This window comes from Rhinolophus sinicus, chromosome 16 (assembly GCF_057876585.1).
Source record: "Rhinolophus sinicus isolate RSI-liver-muscle chromosome 16, RSI-T2T, whole genome shotgun sequence".
Taxonomy (NCBI): domain Eukaryota; kingdom Metazoa; phylum Chordata; class Mammalia; order Chiroptera; family Rhinolophidae; genus Rhinolophus; species Rhinolophus sinicus.
In genome coordinates this window covers 178,530,795-178,551,810 of record NC_142516.1, presented here as the reverse complement: position 1 = coordinate 178,551,810, position 21,016 = coordinate 178,530,795, and the positions used below count along the sequence as shown (strand labels likewise).

Sequence of the window (21,016 nt, the reverse complement as noted above, 5' to 3'; positions counted from 1 at the left end):
TATGCATAAATACATTTTAAAAAAATCATTGCACTAATTAAATTTTTTCAAAAAGATGGTGTTTCCCTCTAAAATGAGTGGAATTAAAAATGCTAATATGAACAAGATGCTTAGAATTATGTTAGTGTCATAACCGTTTTTCATATCTATAACAAAACTTTTATAATGCTTTTAACAATAGAGATCAATTGACACTAGGTAGTAATAAAATAATTAGGTAAATTTATGGCATTCATATATAAAATTTTCTTATATTTATTATTTAATTTTAATTGTTAAATGAGAGTTGAAACATTAAATTAGCAAAGAAATCCTTTAAATAATGTGGACTTCTAAAAAATAAGCTGGTTTCTACCATATCTCCACAGACATACTTCTCTTAATTGAATTATATTTTTAATATATTTCTCTTGAATTTTAGTAAGCGCAGAAACTTCAATATAAAAAGCATTTTCGTGTTTCAGTAAAATTTTAGCTTATTACATTATCTATTGTATTATTCAATGTTTTGTTTATTTATAATGCCCCCTTGTTCCACAAGAGATTCAGAAAGGCTCAGTACCTTTTAGTTAATACAAATGGATCAAATTCATTAATTTTAAACTAAATGTTTTTTACCTTCTATGTTTTACTTAAAACTATTTTTGAGAGCAGTTTCAGCTTTACAAAATGTAAAAAAGAGCAGAAAACAGAGTTCCCATATATTCTCTTCTCCACACACACAAATCCCCCTATTAATAGCATTTTGCATTAATGTGGTACATTCCTTACAATTGCTGTGCCCATATCGATACATTATTTACTAAGATCCACAGCACACTTTGCAGCGCCATAGGTTTTGACAAACGCATGTCACTTATCTACCGTTACAATGTCATACAGAATAGTTTTACCACCCTAAAAAACTCTGTGCTTTACCTATACATCTCTTCCTTCTTCCCTCTCCTCCACAACTGTGGCAACCACTGCTTTTTTTTTTTTACTGTCTCTGTAAAATTTGTCTTCTTCAGAATGTCATCTACAGTTGACTCTTGAACAATGCAGGAGTTAGGGGTGCCATCCCTCCAATTCAGTATAGATTTTGATTGGCAGTCCTATGTAATATATAGAAACAAAAACAGGGAGGCAGCCAAAATGGAGACGAAGAAACATATACCAAATAAAAGATCAGAACAAAGCTCCAGAAAAAGAATTAAACAAAATGGACACAAGCACCCTACCAGATGCAGAGTTTAAAACACTGGTTATGGGGCCGGCTCGGTGGCTCAGGCAGTTGGAGCTCCGTGCTCCTAAATCTGAAGGCTGCTGGTTCGATTCCCACATGGGCCAGTGGGCTCTCAACCACAAGGTTGCCGGTTCAACTCCTTGAGTCCCGCAAGGGATGGTGGCCAGACAGATTGGCAGGAAATATTCAAAGTGATGAAAAGCAAGGACCTACAACTAAGATTACTCTACCCAGCAAAGCTATCATTTAGAATCTGAGGACATAAAGAACTTTCCAGAGAAGAAAAAGCTAATGGAATTTATCAGCACCAAACCAGTATTACAAGGAATGTTAGAGGGGCTTCTTTAAGAAGAAGAGGAAAAAAAAAGATTAAAAACATGAATAAAATGGCACTAACTACATATCTATCAACAATTACTTTCAATGTAAATGGATTAAATGCTCCAATCAACAGACATAAAGCGGCTGAATAGATAAGAAAACACATGCTGCCTACAAGAGACTCACTTCAGATCAAAAGACACACAGACTGAAAGTAAAGGGATGGAAAAAAATATTTCATAAATATGGAAATGAAACAAAAAATCTTGGGTAGCAATACTTATGCCAGACAAAATAGATTTTTAAAACAAGGGCTATAAGAAGAGTCAAGAAGGACCCGGTAATTCCACTTCAGGTTATTTATGAGAAGAAACTCAGAATGCTATTTTGAGGGGACATGGGCATCCATATGTTCATTAAAGCATTGTTTACAATGGTCGAGATGTGAAGGCAGCCTGGGTGTCCATTGATGGAAGACTGGATAAAGAGGCAGTGGTACATATGTACAACGGAATATTGTTCGGACAGGGAAGGGAATAGGTTCTTGCCATCTGTGGTGGCATGAATGGACCTGGAGGGAATTGGGTTGTGTGGAGTATGTCAGACAGAGACAGACAGATGCAATGTGATTTTGCTTACATGTGGAATCTAAAGAACAAAACAAACAAACAAACAAAACAGAAACAAACTGATAAGATACAGAGTACATTTTGATGGTTGCCAGATGGCACTGGGGATTGCGAGGTGGGTGCAAAAGGGGAAGAGGTTGAGAAGTACAAATGTTTTGTCACAAAGTAGTCATGGGGATGTAGGGTACCAAATAAGGAATATTGTCAATAATATGGTAATAATTATGTATGGTGTCAGATGGATACTAGAGTTATTGGGAGGGGGGGTTGAAGGCAGGGTGAAAAAGGTGAAGGGATTAAGAAGTACAAATTAGTAGTTACAAATAGTCATGGGGATGTAAAATGCAGGGAATATACTCAATAACATGGTAATAACTATGCATAGAGCCAGGTGGGTGCTAGACTAGTTAGGAGGATCACTGGTTAAATTACATAAATGTCTAATCACTATGCTGTGCACCTGAAATTAATACTGAAAACCAAACAAACAAACAAACAAAAAAACAGATAAAACCAGACTCACAGAAACAGAGCAAACTAAACTGACGGTTGCTACAGGAGAACTTCCAGGTATAAAATAAAGAAGCCATGGAGATGCAGTGCAAAGCACAGGGTCTACAGTCAATAATATTTTAATAACTTTGCATGATAACAGATGGTTATGACACTTAGTGTGGTGATCATATTGTAAGGTACATAAATGTCAAATAACTATGTTGTACACCTGAAACCAATATACTATTGTATGCCAACTACACTTCAATAACAAATTAAAAAAAAAAAATCAGAAGGAAACTAGACCTACTGTGTTTATAGAAAACATTCTGTGTAAGTGGACATGAGCAGTTCACACCCATTTGTTCAAGGGTCAACTGTAGTTGAACACACAGTGTGTAGCCTTTTTAGATTGGCTTCCTTCACTTGGTAACACACATTTAAGGTTCCTCCATGTCTTTTCTTGGCCTGAGAAATCATTTTTTTCTATAGCTGAATAAAAATCTATCGTACGAATCTATCAGTTTGTTTGTATATTCACCTATTAAAGGATATCTTAGTTGCTTCCCAATTTTGGCAAATATGAATGAAGCTGCTATAAACACAGGTTTTCAACTCCTTTGGGTATACAGGAGTGCAATTACTGAATCTTATGTTAAATCAGGGAATACCTTTGTAACTGCCAGTCTTCCAAAGCGGCTGTACCATTTTGCATTGCTTTCAGCAATGAATGAGAGTACCTGTTGCTCACTAGCATTTGGTGTTGTCAGTGTTTTGGATTTTAGCCATTCTAATAGATGTGTCGTGGTGTCTCGTTGTTTTAGTTTGTAAATTCCTAGTGACAGGATGTTAAATATCTTTTCATACATTTATTTGTCGTTTGTAAACCTTTGGTGGAGTGTCTATTCAAGTCTTTTGACCATTTTTTAAAATTGGGTTGCTTTCTTCTTGTTCAATTTTAAGAGATTTTTTATATATATATTTTGTACAAGTCCTTTATCAGCTATTTGTTTTCCAATGATTTTCTCTTAGTATGTGGTTTGTGTTTTCGCTCTCTTAACAGTGTCTTTAGCAGACCAGAAGTTTTTAACTTATGCAGTCCTACTTACCAATTTTACCTTTCATGGATCTTGCTTTTGATGTTGTACCTAAAAAGTCATCACCAAATCCAAGATCACTTAGATCTTCCCTTATGTTACATTCCACAGGTTGTTTAGTTTGTGTTTTACATTTAGGTCTGATCCGTTTTAATTTTTAAACAGTATAAAGTCTGTGTCTAGATATATATTTTTAGCATGTATATCCAGTTGCCCCAACACCATTTCTTTAAAAGACTATTCTTTGTCCATTGAATTGACTTTGCTCCTTTATCAAGATCAGTTGATTATATCTGCATGTGTCTACTTCTGGGCTGCCTATTCTGTTCCATTAATGTTTTTGTCTTTTTTTTCCCTTCCAGATAAAAACAATGCTTAGATTATTGTTGCTCTACTGAGGTCAGGTAATGTGAGTCTTCTGATGTTGTACTTCTGCTGTGTTGTGTGGCTATTCTGGATTTTTACGCATTGATATAAACTTTATATTCAGTTTGTCAATATTCACAAATAACCTACTCGGATTTGGACTGGGATTGCACTGAAGGTATAGACCAGGTTGTGAAGAACTGGCACCTTAACAATATTGAATATTCCTTTCCATGAACATGGAATATGTATTTTATTAAATCCTTGATTTCTTTCATCAAAGTTTTTTAGTTTTCCTAATATGGATCTGGTACATATTTAGTTAGATTAATACCTAAGTATCATTTTTTTGGTGCTAACATAAATGATATTCTTCCTTTAATTTCAAATCCCAGTTGTTCATTGCTAGTATCAGGAAAGTGAGTGATTCTTTTATGTTAACCTCATATCCAGAAACTTTGCTATAATGGCTCTTCAGTTCCATACCTGGAATAAACCCCATTTAGTCATGGGTTACAATTCTTTTTACATATTGTGAGGTTTTATTTATAATAGCTTGTTGAGGATTTCTGCACCTCTGCTTGTGAGAGACACTAAGCTACAATTTCCCTTCTTGTAATGTCTCTGTCTGGTTCCTGTACGCACCCATTTCACCGCCATATTCTTCTCTACCACCTAGGAATAAACGCCTGCAAATGCCATCAGCTACGTATTGCTCGCTAGATAATAATGTCAGCTGTTTTGCCTCTGATCCCCAACATTGAGAAACAGTGCTGACCCTTGATGACGGAGAGGTAGATAACAAGCTTCCTAGAGTATCAGGAAGGGAGCGTCTTGTTTAATTTTTGATTTTTCGTTTGTAAAATGTACAAAAACAGGACACTGGGCGAAAGCATGGATGGCAGGTGAGATTTCCCTTGGGTACTGCCTGTGACGTGAGGAGTGTCACTAAGGGAGGATTCTGAAGCCGTGTCTTGGAGAAAGAAGTGTGACAGATTAGCACTGCTTTGCAGGAGCAGTGAAATAACAGCACACAAGCAGTGTATTTGCTGATTGTGAGCAAAGCCAATCTAGCTTTAATAATCCCCTTAAAAGAATAATTCCAATTTACAATGTTTAATAGCAATTGAAAAAAACATACCGAGGTAAAGTGAATGAAATTTACCAAAAATTGGCTCAGTAAAGCCAATTAAATATTTCTTAGAAAATGCCATGTATCAAATGTGCTAAAGAAGGAGCCGAAGGGGGCTAGAATCCTAAACAGTTGCACACTGCTTTGGACATCAGTATCTCAGTGATTTTATTGGCTGGATGTGAACTAAGAATGGCATTCGTTATCTGCAAGTCTTTGCCAAAAGCTGCTTTACTTTTGAAGGGTGCCAAAATTTACTGGTGTGATTGTGCAATCTGACAAAGAATAAAAATTCCTCTAAAACACTGAATGCAGATGGAACAATGGCTTTGTTTGGCAGAGGTCTTTCTTTAAAAAAGCTGGTATATGAGAATGAAAGTTTCACACAAAAAGATTCATAGTATTAACCTGTGTGACTGTTACAGGTGGGCAAAATACGAACTGCCTGTAACAGATAGAGGTACTTGTCTCCTGCTTTTTACAATCACTGAAATGTTACCTGGGGAAGGTAGAGAGAGCCCTGCGAAGTAACTCGGGACACTGGCCATCAACTTATTTCAGTTCTCCTGGGTGCCTGAAATTCACATCCCTTTCATTCCTTTCCTTCACTTTCAAAATAGTACTCAACTTGGCATGAAAAACAGCAGTTTTTGGAAACATCTCCCCCACTCATCCTTGAGTGAAGAAGTAGAGTTGTATCTTTTTTGATTTGTTTTTGTGTTGGTTAGGTTTTATTGTGTTCTGTTTGTTGGTTGGTCCCAGACCACCAACCAGGAATTTTCCATTCTGGGAAAAGGAAATAAGGCAGAAGACAGATAAAGGGGATGCTCAACTCAGTCTGTGCATTAAAATTGCCAGGAGGACCTTTAAAAAAAAAATGCCACTCATCAGGATCCACATCCATACTTGCTGAAGTAATCTAACGTGGGGCTGACTCGTGAGTGTTTCTTAAAGGGCACGCCAGGTTGAGTGTCAGTGTCCCAACAAGAGGAGCTGTTCACAATGTCAAGAAATCACTCACTGGAGTTGATAGAGGCATTAAACACAAAAGAAGTTTAATTTTTTTTTTTTTCCCTCAAAATATGTCCCATCACAGCTTTGGTGAAGCTACTCTACTTTTGGTTAGCCTTTGCTTGCAAAAGGAATATATAGGAGATCAGATAATTTCATGTACTGGAAAAGAGAACTTAGACAAAGATCCAGCTTGCACGCCGCCCCCTCCCCCCAAGCCTTAAACACCTAACTCCCCGCCCCCACAGCCCCATTACGACTATATTATATTATCCTGTGATGACTTCTCCTTTGAGATGAACTCACCACATGCTCTACTGCCAGACAGAATAGAAAGTTCCCTGCAAAGGGATAATGTGGATACATTTAGAGTGGAATCAATGGTGATGTGTTTCTGCAAATTCTCTCTAAAAAGGGGCTGGGGGTGGAGAGGAGTGGAAGGGGGGGAGATAGTTGTAATGGATTTTTTTCATTTGCTATTGATGAGAACGCCGTTCCACTCCACATTTTTCCTTTATAACAATACACATGCAAAATTTCTTATGAAGTTCAAGCCTTGGCTCATCAGGGAAACCACTATTTTCAGTTCAAGAAAAGTTTTGTGACCATGTTTGCTCTTTATTTTTACTACTACGTAGAAAGCCTCAAACCTATACCTTTACTTGAACATGGACTTACATCTTGATAATAGAGTCTAGTTTGTTTACCTTATATCTCATATTTTACTTTCACATTTACTTACCATTAAGCTATATCAAATCTTTGGGATAAAAGAAAGTAGACAAATCCCTTTTCTCTGAACTCAGTTATTATAGTAGCCATCTCAATTACAAATGTATACAGAGCTATAGTATAGCTCCTAATTAAGATATAATGTATATGGAACTCAAAATTCATGTAATTATTCTAAACAAGATATAGTTAATAATTTAATATGAATTTTCATGTACTTTTCATACTTTGGCTAACTGTATAAAGAACATTTAAAAGTAAAGATTTGGGATATAAACTATTGTTAATAAATGTCATAGGATTACCCAGCATGCTTTAACAGATTAAAATATAACCCTATCTTTCTATTGTCAAATAAATATGGAATTCCTTATGTGGGGGTTTATGATCAAAACAAATGCTTTATACTCAGTGTGAAAATTCAATCACGATTGTCAAAGTCCAAGCTGGTACTTTTGAGAGTAAAATGATGAGATATCATCTTGTTCAATATATGCTTTCCACTTCACATGTAGACTAATGAAAAATATGAAGTTCTAGTATTCATTTTGTTTCTTGTGCAACAGAAGACTCCTGAGAGGGATGATCAAAATATCTAGTCTTGTTGCCTGAAAATATAGTTAACTCTATTATCTGGAGACAGATTAACTGGTTTGCAAATTAACTATAGTAAAATAATAACAGCATGCATTACATTTGTAAAAGATTTTAAAATTACTATGCATCAGTGACTGTATCTCAATATGAGAAGATGTCTTATTTTCAGCTACATAATAACTAAGAGAAATAACACTGTCTACTGCATCATCATTCATTCAACAGCTATTTATTGAATATTTACTTTGTACCAAGCACTGTATTAGGCTATTCCACCTCATTAATCAGACCTAATCGCTTGTCAACAGCTCTCTTTCAAAGAATACATGAGTGAGAGCACGCGGTCAACTCTGTGAGTCCACCCTATGTCTGAGATGCAAAATCTAGGAGAAACAGACACTTGGCCCCATGAAACAAACTGCAATAGATTTGTAGGTGTGGACTTAACTTCTCCCCACCTTGCTCCTCATCCTGCTTTTCCTCCTTTGCTTCTCTTCTCAGGGAAAGTCTGAACCTGGCCATCTAGCTTCCCCTTCTGTCCTTCAGCCCCCGAGTCCATAATCACCACCCCCTGACAACTCCCTAAATGTGCCTTAAATGTGTACACTTTTCTCCATCCCCTCTCCCATTCTACCGTATTTCCCCGAAAATAAGACCTAACCAGAAAATAAGCCCTAGCATGATTTTTCAGGATAACATCCCGTGAACATAAGCCCTAATGCGTGAATCCCGTGAACATTAGCCCGTTTGGAGCAAAAATTAATATAAGACCTGTGTTTGGGGATACATGGTACCTCAAACCCCTTTGCCACTACCTTAGCTTGTACCTCCATCACCTCAAAGGATAGGTACTGTGACATAGTGGATACTCAAATATTGCTAAGTAGTTGAATAAAGCATGTCAATCATATGCCTTTTAAGACACTGAGGTAAACAAGGGGAAGGAAACACCAGAAACAGCCTGAACTCATTACCTTCTGAGCAACCACTTCAAACATGTTAGTAGCATGGAGTAATCGCTGACCCTTCCCTCTTTTCCCTCACCTCCCACACTCCTCCCAACCTGTCTTCTCAGTTCAATTTCCTCTGTCACTCTCCTCGGTCCTGTGCAACATGTCAGTCAATCACAGAATCACTCCCCATTGTAACCCTCTAACCCAGCAGTGTCCTGTAGAACTTTCTGCAATGATTGAAATGTGCTATATTTATGCTGCCAGCACAAAGGAACACTTTATTCACTTGCTACACGGCAAGTGTGACTAAAAAACTTAATTTTTAATTTTATTTAAATTTTAATTAATTTAAATTTAAATAGCCACGTATGGCTAATGGTAACAGTATTGGACAGTGTAGCTTACTTTTTTTCCATACTGCTGTTAGAATTATCTTTCTGTAAGACATCTGATAACATCACTTGCCTTACAGAAAGAAATACCATGTCTCCATAAAACCTTCACCATAAGGCACGACATTGGAAGCTTTTCGCGATCTAGACTAATGTGCTATCTCATTTCCATTCTCTCCACACCCCTCCCATCTAGGCTCCAACTGTATTGGATCGCTCAGTATACTCAGACACGCCATGATATAACCTTTATACCCACTGTTGATTCTTGCTTAGAATTCCGTTTCCTCTCAGGGGACATCCACTCACTTTTCCAGAGCCAGTTCAAATTCCTATTGCTCTCTGAACAATTAACCGCCCTCCTTCCCTCTCTTAACTCTGCTGCAGTAACTTCTTGTACATAGCTCCATTAAAACATCTGATCACAAATAATGGTCTACATGTGTAAAATATAAGTTCCATGTATTCTAGGTAAATATTAACCACATATATTAAATGTGAGGATCTGGTGAAACATTTGGCACAGGAGTAAGGAAGCACTCTATACATGTGCGAAGGTTTCAGTGGATGGGTTATGAACTACATCACCCATGCTAGGAATCTTACTTGAATATAGAAAGCTAAGAAAACAAGGAGACGAAAATACAAAGAGGAGATGGGACAGGGGAAAGCTCACAAAGCACTGATACCAGTGGGTGGCTTACGTCAGGGAAATCATGTAAGGAAAGTCATGAAAGTACCAAGAGATGAACTAGTCAGTCAACCCAGGGCGGAAGTGGAACTTGTTTCTCACCTTCCCTTCCTAAGTGGCAACAGCAATAATCAAATTCCTTAGTCAGGGAGAGTAGATGTTACCAGGTCAAGAACAAGAGAATTTGTTCATCCCCTTTTCCTCTGATGTGCAACTGAGAAGAATGTGTTGTAAGCAGATCAATAAAGCATTATTACTACGGCCCATTTCTTAGAAAAGAGTTCTGTTGTATAAAACATTGAATATATTTGCTGTAAGGAAATTTAATCTCTGGAAGAACCCAGCAGAAAAAATCTCTAAACTTACTCAATTTTCATATTCTCTAAAATTATATTAAGATAGAAACATTTCAAAATCATCAGTGACATCTGAGATGTGTTTATTCCTAATAATTTCCCCTTTATACAAATCAAGTTCACTTCCCCCCTTTAGTCTGCTTCCAAAAAAAAAAAAAAAAGGCAAAGAAATATTTGAATAAAGATAAAGATTTTAGTGGCAATCCTAAGCAGTTCTCTCTCTCTCTCTCTCTCTCTCTCTCTCTCTCTCTCCACACACACACACACACACACACACACACACACACACCATCATGTGCAGGTACCTGAATTGAATGATTTTTAGGTTTTAGGTTTAAATAATATTCTGAAGTTCCATTTCATTAGTCTGAGAAAGCATAAATTTTCAAAATAATTTTGTTATTAAACAAAATCCTTCTATTGGATTTGCAGATCGGAAAAAAATAATTTTGGATTTAGTTCAAAGGTTGAGTACATTAGCTGAGTTCACTCTAGGGTTGGGTTCATGGTTCATTTCAGTTCAAGTTCATGATAATGAGCACATCAAAATAAAACCATTTAAATAATGTAATCGGAGATGACATTTTAAGAGTAAGTGTTCAGGCAAATATGTGTTTCAAAAAAAAAACCAAAAAACAACTCACTTTACAGAGAGAGCTAAGGTTAAATCCGAAGGTTTGGGCATTCCGGGAGCCGGCATTCATGTAGTTTCCCATTAGCAATACAAGTTCCAGCAACTTGCTAAAGCTTCGGCTCTTCTTTATCTCCTCGCAGGCAGTGCTGACAGCCATGATGTCAGGTTTGATGTTGTTCACCTGCTCTTCAAACTGAAGCTTAAAGAGAATAGCACTGAGCCGTGGCCGCAGGCTCTTCACGTTGCTCATCTGATTGAAAAGAAAATAGCAGATTCCCTTTAAAATGCATGGTATACTTTAGTACTGTATGACTGCAAGTAATCTGGGATGATTTATTGGTATGACAGTACCAAGGAAGCAATATGTCCCGTAAAACTGATAGCAGGAAAAGAGAAAAGCCCTGCCTGTTTTTCTGAGGATTTCAGAGTCATCCCTCAAAATAGGAAAAAAATTAACATTTTAGGTACTCGGTGAATCAAAAGCTTTCACGAAGTGATCATGTTTAATAAAACACATATCATTTTTAAAAACAACTAAGTTTTTAAAATGTAACAGGATACAGAGGTAACAAATTATAAAGCATTTGTATCATTAATTTTTGTTCAATACTGAAATATGCTGGGTCACGTTTAAAACATATTCAGAAAGGTGGAAAGCGGGTTTGTTTTCTTCAAATAGCAATTGCTTTCCTCAGAAGCACCGTTAACAATATGTGTTAGATAGAGGGGCAGTAAATAGGTCCCAATTTGTACTAAATTGACTTTCCTCAGAAACACAGGAAAGTAGAATGCCTCCTGACACGTACTGAATCCGAGTTAGGAAACACGGGCGTAGCAGGAGGCAGGGAGAGGTGCAAAGCCACAGGTCTATCACATGTCAAGTTAACCCTATTCGGGACTCTGGGGTCCCTGTTGGGAATAGCGGGGGTTGAACGTGTCAAAAAGAACAAAAGGGCTAGAGGATCAGCAAACTCTTGCCTTAAACTTACTCCCCTGTGTATTGGCAACACAGGTGAAGGGAAGATTCATGAATCCCTTGACCAAATGTATTAGGAACTTGACTCAAAACAGATTAATGGGGCAGTAACAGTGTAACTGTTGAACTTCAACAACTATTACAAACATCAAAAGCAGTGTGAGGCAAGGTCAGGAAAAAAATAAAATACCGACAGGACAAGATAGGGGTAAAATAGAAAATAGTTCAGTCAGTCACAGACCTGAAAGGAAAGGCTAAAAAAACAATGTCCCTTGAAGCTCATAGGATTTCTGTTAGAGAGGCAGAAAGCCATCTGCTAATCATATAATGATTGTTATTTAAAATAAAATATGTCATACAAAAGCCTGGACTTGTTAGATCAATAGGATAACACAGACACAGCCTTAATGACGCAACAATACAACCCAGCACATTCCTCTCACAAGAACTGAACAATGAAGTTCTCAGTAGGTACCTGAGGGAATATCTTCACTTGGACCAAATCCTGGTACTGACTGAAAAGTTTCTTAGAAAAAAAGTATCTCTATGTCTATATCTAATTCACATCTAGCATTCTCCCCAGGCACGTGGCATGTGAGATGTTTATGTGGACACAGCCAACACTGTAAGAGCTCAACTAGTATAGTTAACAAGAATCCCCTCTACAAAGTACTTCAAGGAATATCCTCAAATTCCCTTATCGAGAGAAAGTACTTTTTTTTTCCTCTTAGCAGAGAGTAAAAAACTCCTCAAGGCTCAAAAACAGATATTTTTTTTAAAAGTAAAAAAGAAACATTACTACTAATGGTTTTATAGAATAAATTTCAGTAATATAAAATTTTAGAAAAACACAGTGAGGCCCTATTGAACACCCATTCTTAGTGGGCATGACTCATTCTGTTTGGACATTGTTGTCAAGCACACAAAGTAGGACTAAGCAGTGATACGTCTCAGAAAGTCACTTTATGTGTCTTAAAATGCTCCCAAGTGGACTCACTTCCCTGGAATTCTTATCCTCACTTAACCATTGAAAATGGAACATATTCCTATTATATTGGACCAGTTCTGTGTAATGCCCTATTACATTAATATATCCTTTAGAACAGTAAGATATTCAAAAGAACACGCATATGAGTATGTATAGTTATCGTCATTCCCAAGGTGTAAAATGCCCATGGAATCTGTTTTCAGTCTGTGACCTTATTCATGATTACGAAGTCAGGGACTTAGCACTTTGCAATAAACACGAGAAGGAATTCTCCCGTATCCTGTGCAAAACATTAGTATCGCAAAATATATTCATTTTAACATATATTAGTGCACTACTTTGTGCACAAAGAGAAAAAAAACACTGCTTAAATGGCTATATGATACCGCCCCAGAAGATGTTAAAGCTTTCCTGCTGACAAGCTAACCATATGCAGCCAGTATGAAGTAATTAATTTTCCTAGAAAAACATAACCTAGATTTGTATGAGTAATGAGTCTACCTGATACCAAGGACAGGTACCTTGAAAAGATAGAGTAAGTTTATGATGTAATGCAGAACAAAGTGTTATGTGTTCTTGAAAAACCCTGACAAAGCAAAGTCAGGAAGGGCAACCGAACAAGCCTTTGACCAATATTGTTAGATGTCCTTTTCATATTGTTCGTTCTTCCAAATTTAGAAAAGTTAGTATTTTGACTAATATGAAATAAATGTACTTTAGGGAAACTGCTGAGCTGGAAAGCAACCTGAAAGATCACCTAAATCTACGTAGTTCCCGTCTTTAGTCCACTATTTAGCCTACTCTTTAGGCCAAATGGTTGCCCCTTTAAAAAAAAATCTCAATGAATGCTAATGTTCTAAGATCTAAATCTTGGGATCTATGATCATAGCAGGGTTCTTTTTCTTATTAATCAAATCAAAGCTTGTTTCTTCAGATGGGATCAAAGAAAAAAAGGTTTTAAAAATGGGAAAATAATATATACGATTTAATCCTATTCGGCGGTAAGAAAAGATAAAATTGTGCCATTTGTGACAACATGGATGGATCTTGAGATTATAATGCTAAGCGAAATAAGTCAGACAGAAAAAGCAGAGAACCATATGATTTCACTGATATGTGGTATATAAAACTGAAAATAACAAAGAACAAGACAAACAAATAAAACTCACAGACATAGCCAATAGTTTAGGCGTTACCAGAGGGTAAGGGGGAAAGGGGACTTTAGAAGAGGGTAAAAGGGGTCTAATATATGGTGATTGAAAGAGAACTGACTCTGGATGGTGAACAGAGACAATGTATTACCGAATTGTACACCTGAAATCTATGTAACTTTTCTAACAATTGTCACCCCAATAAACTTTAATTAAAAATTAAAAAAAGAGAGAAAATATTTTTTTAAAAACTGAAGAAAATTTCCTCATCACTTCACATATTCTATCAACACTGGAGATTTGCATTCTGTTTGTTTGCTAAGGAACCTAGGACACTCTGGCTTGGCTGACAAAGACTAAGCTGAATGCAAAAATAGAGTCCTACAGTGAGCAAATACTCTCAATGGTAACAGAAAGTTATAAAACAAAGAAAGAAGAAAGGGAAGGTGATAGTAAAAGTAACTAAGATAGTTAATAATTAGAATGTTAGAGGAAATTAGAATTTCAGTTTTATAGAAGTATCCTTTAAATTTATTGTTGAACCTTATCAAGGTAAACGCCTACAGCACCAAAATCTGAGTTACATATAACCTGAAAATCTAAAGGGAAAAAAAAAAAATTTATTTGATTTCACTAGTATTTTTTTTCCTGCAATCTTCCCACCCACCACCATATGATGACACATGCCAGAAGGAAATAACCTTAAAACCAGTGACTAGTGAACATCTAACAACAAGCAAAATCCAGCATCCTAAGGTAACTTTTATTTCAAAATTTTGTTTGTTGGCAACATGTGTTGTTGGAGCAGGTACAAAACACGATGAAAAGACCTACAGAAAATCAATGAACCCTCAAGTATTGACTGGGTGCCCACTCAGTGCTGAGAGAGGCACAGCGTCGTCACTGCCATCCTTACAGCACATTTCATCTAATTCTTTCCATCTGTCTTAAAGGGTACAAAGTAGAAATCGTCCCCAAGGAGATGTAATCTTTCATGATCTCATTATGGTTGTGTTTTTATCATTTTAATTTTATCCATTATTCTATGGGGAAAAAAACAGAATCAGTTTGGCATTTTTATACCAACTATGTTCTCTTTATGCAATTTCTTTTATAAGGAAGAGATTTTTCAGGAGCCAACTTATTCAAAACTTGTTGGGTTTTTTTCCCTCCCTTCCTGTGTGGAGACTTATGTAGCCTCATCGCAAAAGAGGGTTTAGTATATGCTCCGTATCTTTGTTATTCTTCTTTAAAGTGGTCATAAAATTACTTAACCATTTCTTTAACTTTCTAATGCTACAAGTAGCCTGATTCAAAAGTTACTATCTTCAGTCTTAATTAACTGACTAAACCTTGACTTCATTCATTTCGTAAATACAAAACTATAAAGAAAAATGGCACAGCATTTCAGGAAGCTTAAATGACCCCTCTTAGGTCACACGGCCAGTAGGACATGAGCCTAGAATTAATTTACTGCCAACCAAGTGTATGTGCCACTCACAGCATCCCAAGGTAGAAATTAATAACCACAACTTAAAAACCATCTGATACTCAAACTACTTGTACTGTTCTCAGATGAGTAAGAATGGACTTTGCTGTCCCCCTAGTAGTTGGTAATAAAACACCGTGGAGAAGGCCCTTCTGTGAGCACTGCCTACTACCCCTTCCTATTTCTTGCCTTTCTCCTTGGCATATGCAACCACCACCTGCTGTGCTGAATTTTTAATATTTTTCCCAGATCCAAAAGTGTTATCCCCTCCGCAATGCACTCTCCGCTCATACTTCCATATTAGCTAATTCTTCCGCACTCTGTGGGAGAGGTGTGACAAGCAAAGAGAATGTGAAAAAAACAAATGCATCCTTGATAAAGGGTTTAGGAAGGAGAGTAACATAGGAGAAAGGAATGGGACCTAATAGAATGAAGACACAGGAAAAAGTTTTGACCTTGATTTTTCTCATTAAAGTAGACGAATAATTTCTACCATTACCACTAACGGACTAATATTTTCATGATCTTCAAAATTCTCAGGGAAAAAAAGAAATGTTCATTTTACTTCATAAGAGGCATCAAAAACATTCAAATGCCTGATGCCTGGGTAGTGCTCGGAATATCAAAAAATGTTTTTAAAATATATGTGCCCTTATGATATTAAAACCCCTAAGCTAAAACTATTTTTAAAAACTACACAACAGCAAAGTACATATGGTATGATTTTTACATTTTTTTCATAGGAGCAATGTCAAAGCCAAGAATTATACAGAAAATATTAAAAGGATAAACCAGCTAGCCAAGAAATAGGCAATTGGCTATAGTTATCAGATATTGCTTTGTCTTTGTTTACAAATGCTTATCAATTCGGGGCCACTAAGGATTTCACAGGTGGTCCAGATAAGTTCGGTAGATACTCGGGATATGAAAGTGGAAAAGCTAGAGGGAGAGAGAGACTCATTTAATTTGGCAGTCTTAGCAAACACTCCTAACACATAAGCTTCATATCTGATGAATTAAAAAGCTGGCATAAAACCCAGAACCAGTCTGGTGTTTTAAATTCATTCACGTCCGTTTCCACACAATCCCCACGCTCCCATAGGAAACCAGTGTTTTTATTTCTATCACTGTAACTTAGTTTTGCCTGTTCTTGAAATTTGTATTAATGAAACCTACAATAAACACTTTCTCAGTCTGGTTTCTTTCACTCAACAAAATGACTTTGAGATACAAACACACAGCATGTGATTCAGCATTTTGTTTTATTAATGAGCAATATTTCAGTGCAAGGACATACAAAAATTTGTTTATCCACTTTCCTGTTGATAGCTGTTTTTGTTTTGTTTTGTTTTTTTCTTTTCTAGTTTGAGGGTACGTAATGGGTTGGGTTGAATAGGGACTCGAAAAAGGGTACGATAAGTCCTAACTCCACATACCTGGTAATGTGACCTTATTTGAAACTAGAATCTTTGCTGCAGCTCTAATGATGTTTACTGTCTCCAGATGAGAGCATGTAAGATTTAGGGTGGGTCCTAAATCCAACGACTGGTGTCACTTTAATAGAAATGGAGCGAAGGGGGAGAGAGAAACAAACCGAAGGCAGCGATGTGAGGAGGAGGCAGACATTGAAGTAATGCTACAACTAAGAAATGCCAAGGATGGCCAGTAGCTACTAGAAGCTAGGACAGAGGCATGGCACAGATTCTTCTGTACCTCTGAAGGAACCAACCCTGCCAGCACCCTGACCTAGTACTTTTGGCCTCCAGAAATGTGAGAGAATACATTTGTGTTATTTTAAGCCACCAGGGTTGTGGGCATTTGTTACGGTCGCCTGAGAAAACCAATACAGGATATTATGAATATTCTTATATGAGTCTTTTTATTTCTATTAAATATCTGTAAGATATAGTGGGAATGTGTACTTAACAAGAAACTGTCACACTGATTTTGCAAAGTGGTTTATACTATTTTACACCCCCCTTTACCAATGTTATGTTTTATTCTGGAACCTTTATATTTGATCTTTGAATGTTTAGGTCTACACTCCATCCTTCATTAAATGTTCTGTGTGGTGTGATACAGAACTGAGATTCATTTGAGTCCATACCATATCCAACTTTTGCGTCACCACTTGATACAAAGAAGTTCCTCTCCCCATTCACTAGCTTTCAAGTATCTGCTGAAAATCATTTGTTGGGTTCTTTGTGGATTTATTTCTAAACTTCCCAGAAAAAGTTTATTTGTACATACTTAAACCAACACTACCATTTTGATATCAATCAGTAGTATAAGTCCTTCAAGTTTGTTCTTTTCCAAATTGATTCAATCTATTCTAGGTCCTTTGCATGTTATATGAATTTGTGTAAATTATGTCAATTGCTATAATAAAACCTGCTGGGATTCTGATTGGAAATGTGTATCATATGTGTATTAGCAATCTATAGATCATTTGAGGGAAAAATAAAATCTTAACAATACTGAGTTTTCCACTTTATAAGCATGGTAAATACCTCATTTACAACTTCTTTAATTTTTCTCAGCAGTATCTGTAGTTTTCAGTGTAAAAAATTAGCACATTCAGTGAATTGTATCCCTAAGTAGTTTAACTTTTTTGATGCTACTGTAAATAGTGCTATTTTTCATTACGCTTTCCAATATACCATTGCTATAGAGAAAAATATTAATACAACTCATTCTGGTATACTATCTATCCCATGACCTTGTTAAATTCACTGCTTTTTTCAACAAAGTTTATTGTAAATTCCTTATGAATTCACATAATCAGGTTGTTTAAAAATGAAGATGGTTTACTTCCTCATTTCCAATATATAAGCCTCTTACTTATTTTTCTTTTCTTATTACACCGGTTAGAATGTGCACTACCATGATGAAAAATGATGAGTAGATATTTCCTAGTTTCCAATCATAAATGACAAAGCATTTAATCTTTTACCATTAAGTATTCTCCATAGATGTCTGTTATTAGGTTGAAGAACTCTTCTTCTATTTCTAGTTGCCAAGAGAGTTTATTTATCATAAACAAAGTAAAATACTACCACATGCTTTTGATTTTGCATCTATTTAGATAATATGATTTGTCTCCTTTTCTTCTGGTAATATGGTTAACAATATTAATTTTTTAATGTTAACCAATCTTGCACAACTTGGTCATTCTATATTCTTCTTTTAATGAGTTGCAGTACTTGATATAAAAACATTTTGTTGACAATCCTTACATATATGTTTGTGTACAACATGACTCTCTAATTTTCTGTAGTGAATTCTCTTCTTTGATTCCTGATCTTGGTAATTTAAAAATTTGTGTTTTGTGTGTTTTTTTCCAATGTTTTCATTTTCATTCAATTCAAACTAATTTCTTCTTTGAACCACAAGTAATTTAAAACCACATAATGCAATTTTCAAACACAGAGAGATGTTCTATTATTATTGTACAATCTAATTGTTTTAGACAGAAAACAATTTTCAAAATTTCAAATTTTTGAAAATTACTGAGATTTATGTTTCCATATGGTCTACTCTGTTGAACATTCTATGGGTATTAGAAAAGAATGTATATTCTACAGCTAGTGTGGAAAATGTTCTACCAATATCAATTAGAATAAGTTAGTTAATAGAACTACCTGCATGTGTAAAATATTTACTCTTCTTTTTTATTTTTTATTTTTTTGGGGGGTCAATTTCTCTAGGATTTACTGAAAGAGCAGCATTAGTCTCATTTTGATTAGGGAGTTAAATATTTCTCCATTTAATTTTGCCAGTTTTTGCTACATGAGTTTTGATGCTGTTATTAGAAGTACACATATTTAAGATGCTCATTTATTCCTAGTAAATTAGTCCTTTTATCATTGTGTCCATTTATCACTATTTCTTATAACGTGCTTTGCCTTGAAACACACATTCTCTGAAATACACATAACTATGCTACTTTTCTTATTGTTCACACTGTCTGTTTTCCATTTGCCTGTTCTGATTGTTACCTTTCTTTCATCTCTTTCTTGATTTTGTGTTAATGTTTTTAGTATTCCATTTTATTTCTTCTACTGACTTCTGAACTATTACTCTTTTTATTACATTTTTTCTGGTTGCTCTAAGACTAAAGATGCATATTTGTGCATTAGCCTTTTTAGAGTCAGTATTTAGTAAATATTGCACTTGTTCATGTTTTTCATTTCCTGCCTCACTCTTCCAACATTTCACTTACATTTCACACCTTCTGGTTCATTTCATGGGCATTACATTACAACAGCACAATTTCATTTGCTGTACCCCCTCATTTGTGCAATTACTATCATGTCTTTTATTTCTATGTATATTATAAATCCTATTCTGCAGTATTTTTTGTTATTATTGGTTTTAAGTAAATTATGAAAAAAAAGAAAACATAGTTTATTTACTATTTCAGGTGATCTTCATTTCTTTTTGTGATCTGAGTTTCCACAGGATATTATTTTCCTTTGACTTGAAGAACAAACTTTAGCATTTCTTGTAGGGCTGGTCTGATGGCCACAAACTCTCTCAGGTTTAATAGCACTCAAAAATGTCTTATTTTACCCTACTTTTAGAAGAATATCTACTAAATAGAGAATTTTGAATTTATAGGGTTTTTAGATTTCAACACTTTAAAATAATACACCCTTCTGTTTACTTCTACTTTCCATTATTTCTGCAAAGCCAGCAAAAGCTTTCATCCTTGTTTTCCTATATGTAATATGTCTCCTCACACCCCCCAAAGTTACTTTCACAATTTTCTCTTTATCTCTGGCTTTAGCAGTTTTACCAGATGTGTCAGGGTACCTTTTCCTTTATATTTATACTGGTTGGGTCTGCTGAGCTTCTTGAATGATAAGTTTATGTTTTTCACTCAATTTGTAATTTTTGACCATGATTTTGTCAAATACTTTATCAGCTGCAATCTCACTCTCTTACCCTTTTGGGACTCCAATCACAGGTGTTTACCCAATACAGATTGGTATTTACTCAACAGTATCCGAGATTCTGTTTATTTTAGTATACAATTATTTTTGCCTATATTTTTAAGAAAATAATTTCTATAGATCCGCCTTCAAATTCACTGACTCAACTGCTATCTCCAATATACTTTTAGTCGCCTGCACTAAATATTTCAATTAATTTACTGAAATTTTCACTTTGAGAATTTCCATATATTCAATTTTTATAGTTTTAATTTTCTTGCAAAGATTCCTTAATTAAGACCATGTTTTCCTTTAATTCCTTGAAGCCAATTTCCTTTAGTTCTTTGAACATGTTCATAATATCCACATTAAATTCTTTGCATAGGAAATCCAAAATCTGGGCCATCTTGGATCCGGTTTGACATTTTTTCTTTGACAATACATCCCACTTTATTATTCTTTTCTTTTTAATTAAACGTAATGTAACAACTGCGGAGTTGTAATATTCTTTTGAAGAATGTTCATTCTTGTTTGAGAGGGAACATCAATCACTGGATGATCGCCTTTAACTGCATAGGCTTGAGTTCACACTCAATGTGGCTCTGTGAAAAGTAAGAGGTGTTGCCTGAGCCCCTCTAACTTGGTAGGACTCAATCTCCAAACTTCCTTCCCAGAGGCGTTTGCAGGATTTGATTACAGGTTTTGTTAGGGTGGGTCTAGAGTAGGTACTTGTTGCCCTCATTCCTAAAGAACATACAACCTTTCCAGTTGTTTGAGTGATTGCTGTATTAGTGGAAAGAATTCTCTAGTCTGGCAGGGTCAGAAATCCAGTAGTGCTGAACCTCTA

At 35.7% G+C, this 21,016-nt stretch overlaps 1 protein-coding gene across 2 annotated transcripts in view; it reads right to left on the bottom strand.

The window, feature by feature from the left end:
• Window positions 1–21,016, bottom strand: part of DIAPH3 (diaphanous related formin 3) — a 437,995-nt gene that overhangs the window by 183,102 nt on the left and 233,877 nt on the right. For both annotated transcript variants that reach the window (XM_088792987.1, XM_088792988.1), the window contains one exon: window positions 10,642–10,881. In XM_088792987.1, the coding sequence (XP_088649113.1) occupies window positions 10,642–10,881 (240 nt within the window). The remainder of the gene's footprint in view (window positions 1–10,641; window positions 10,882–21,016) is intronic.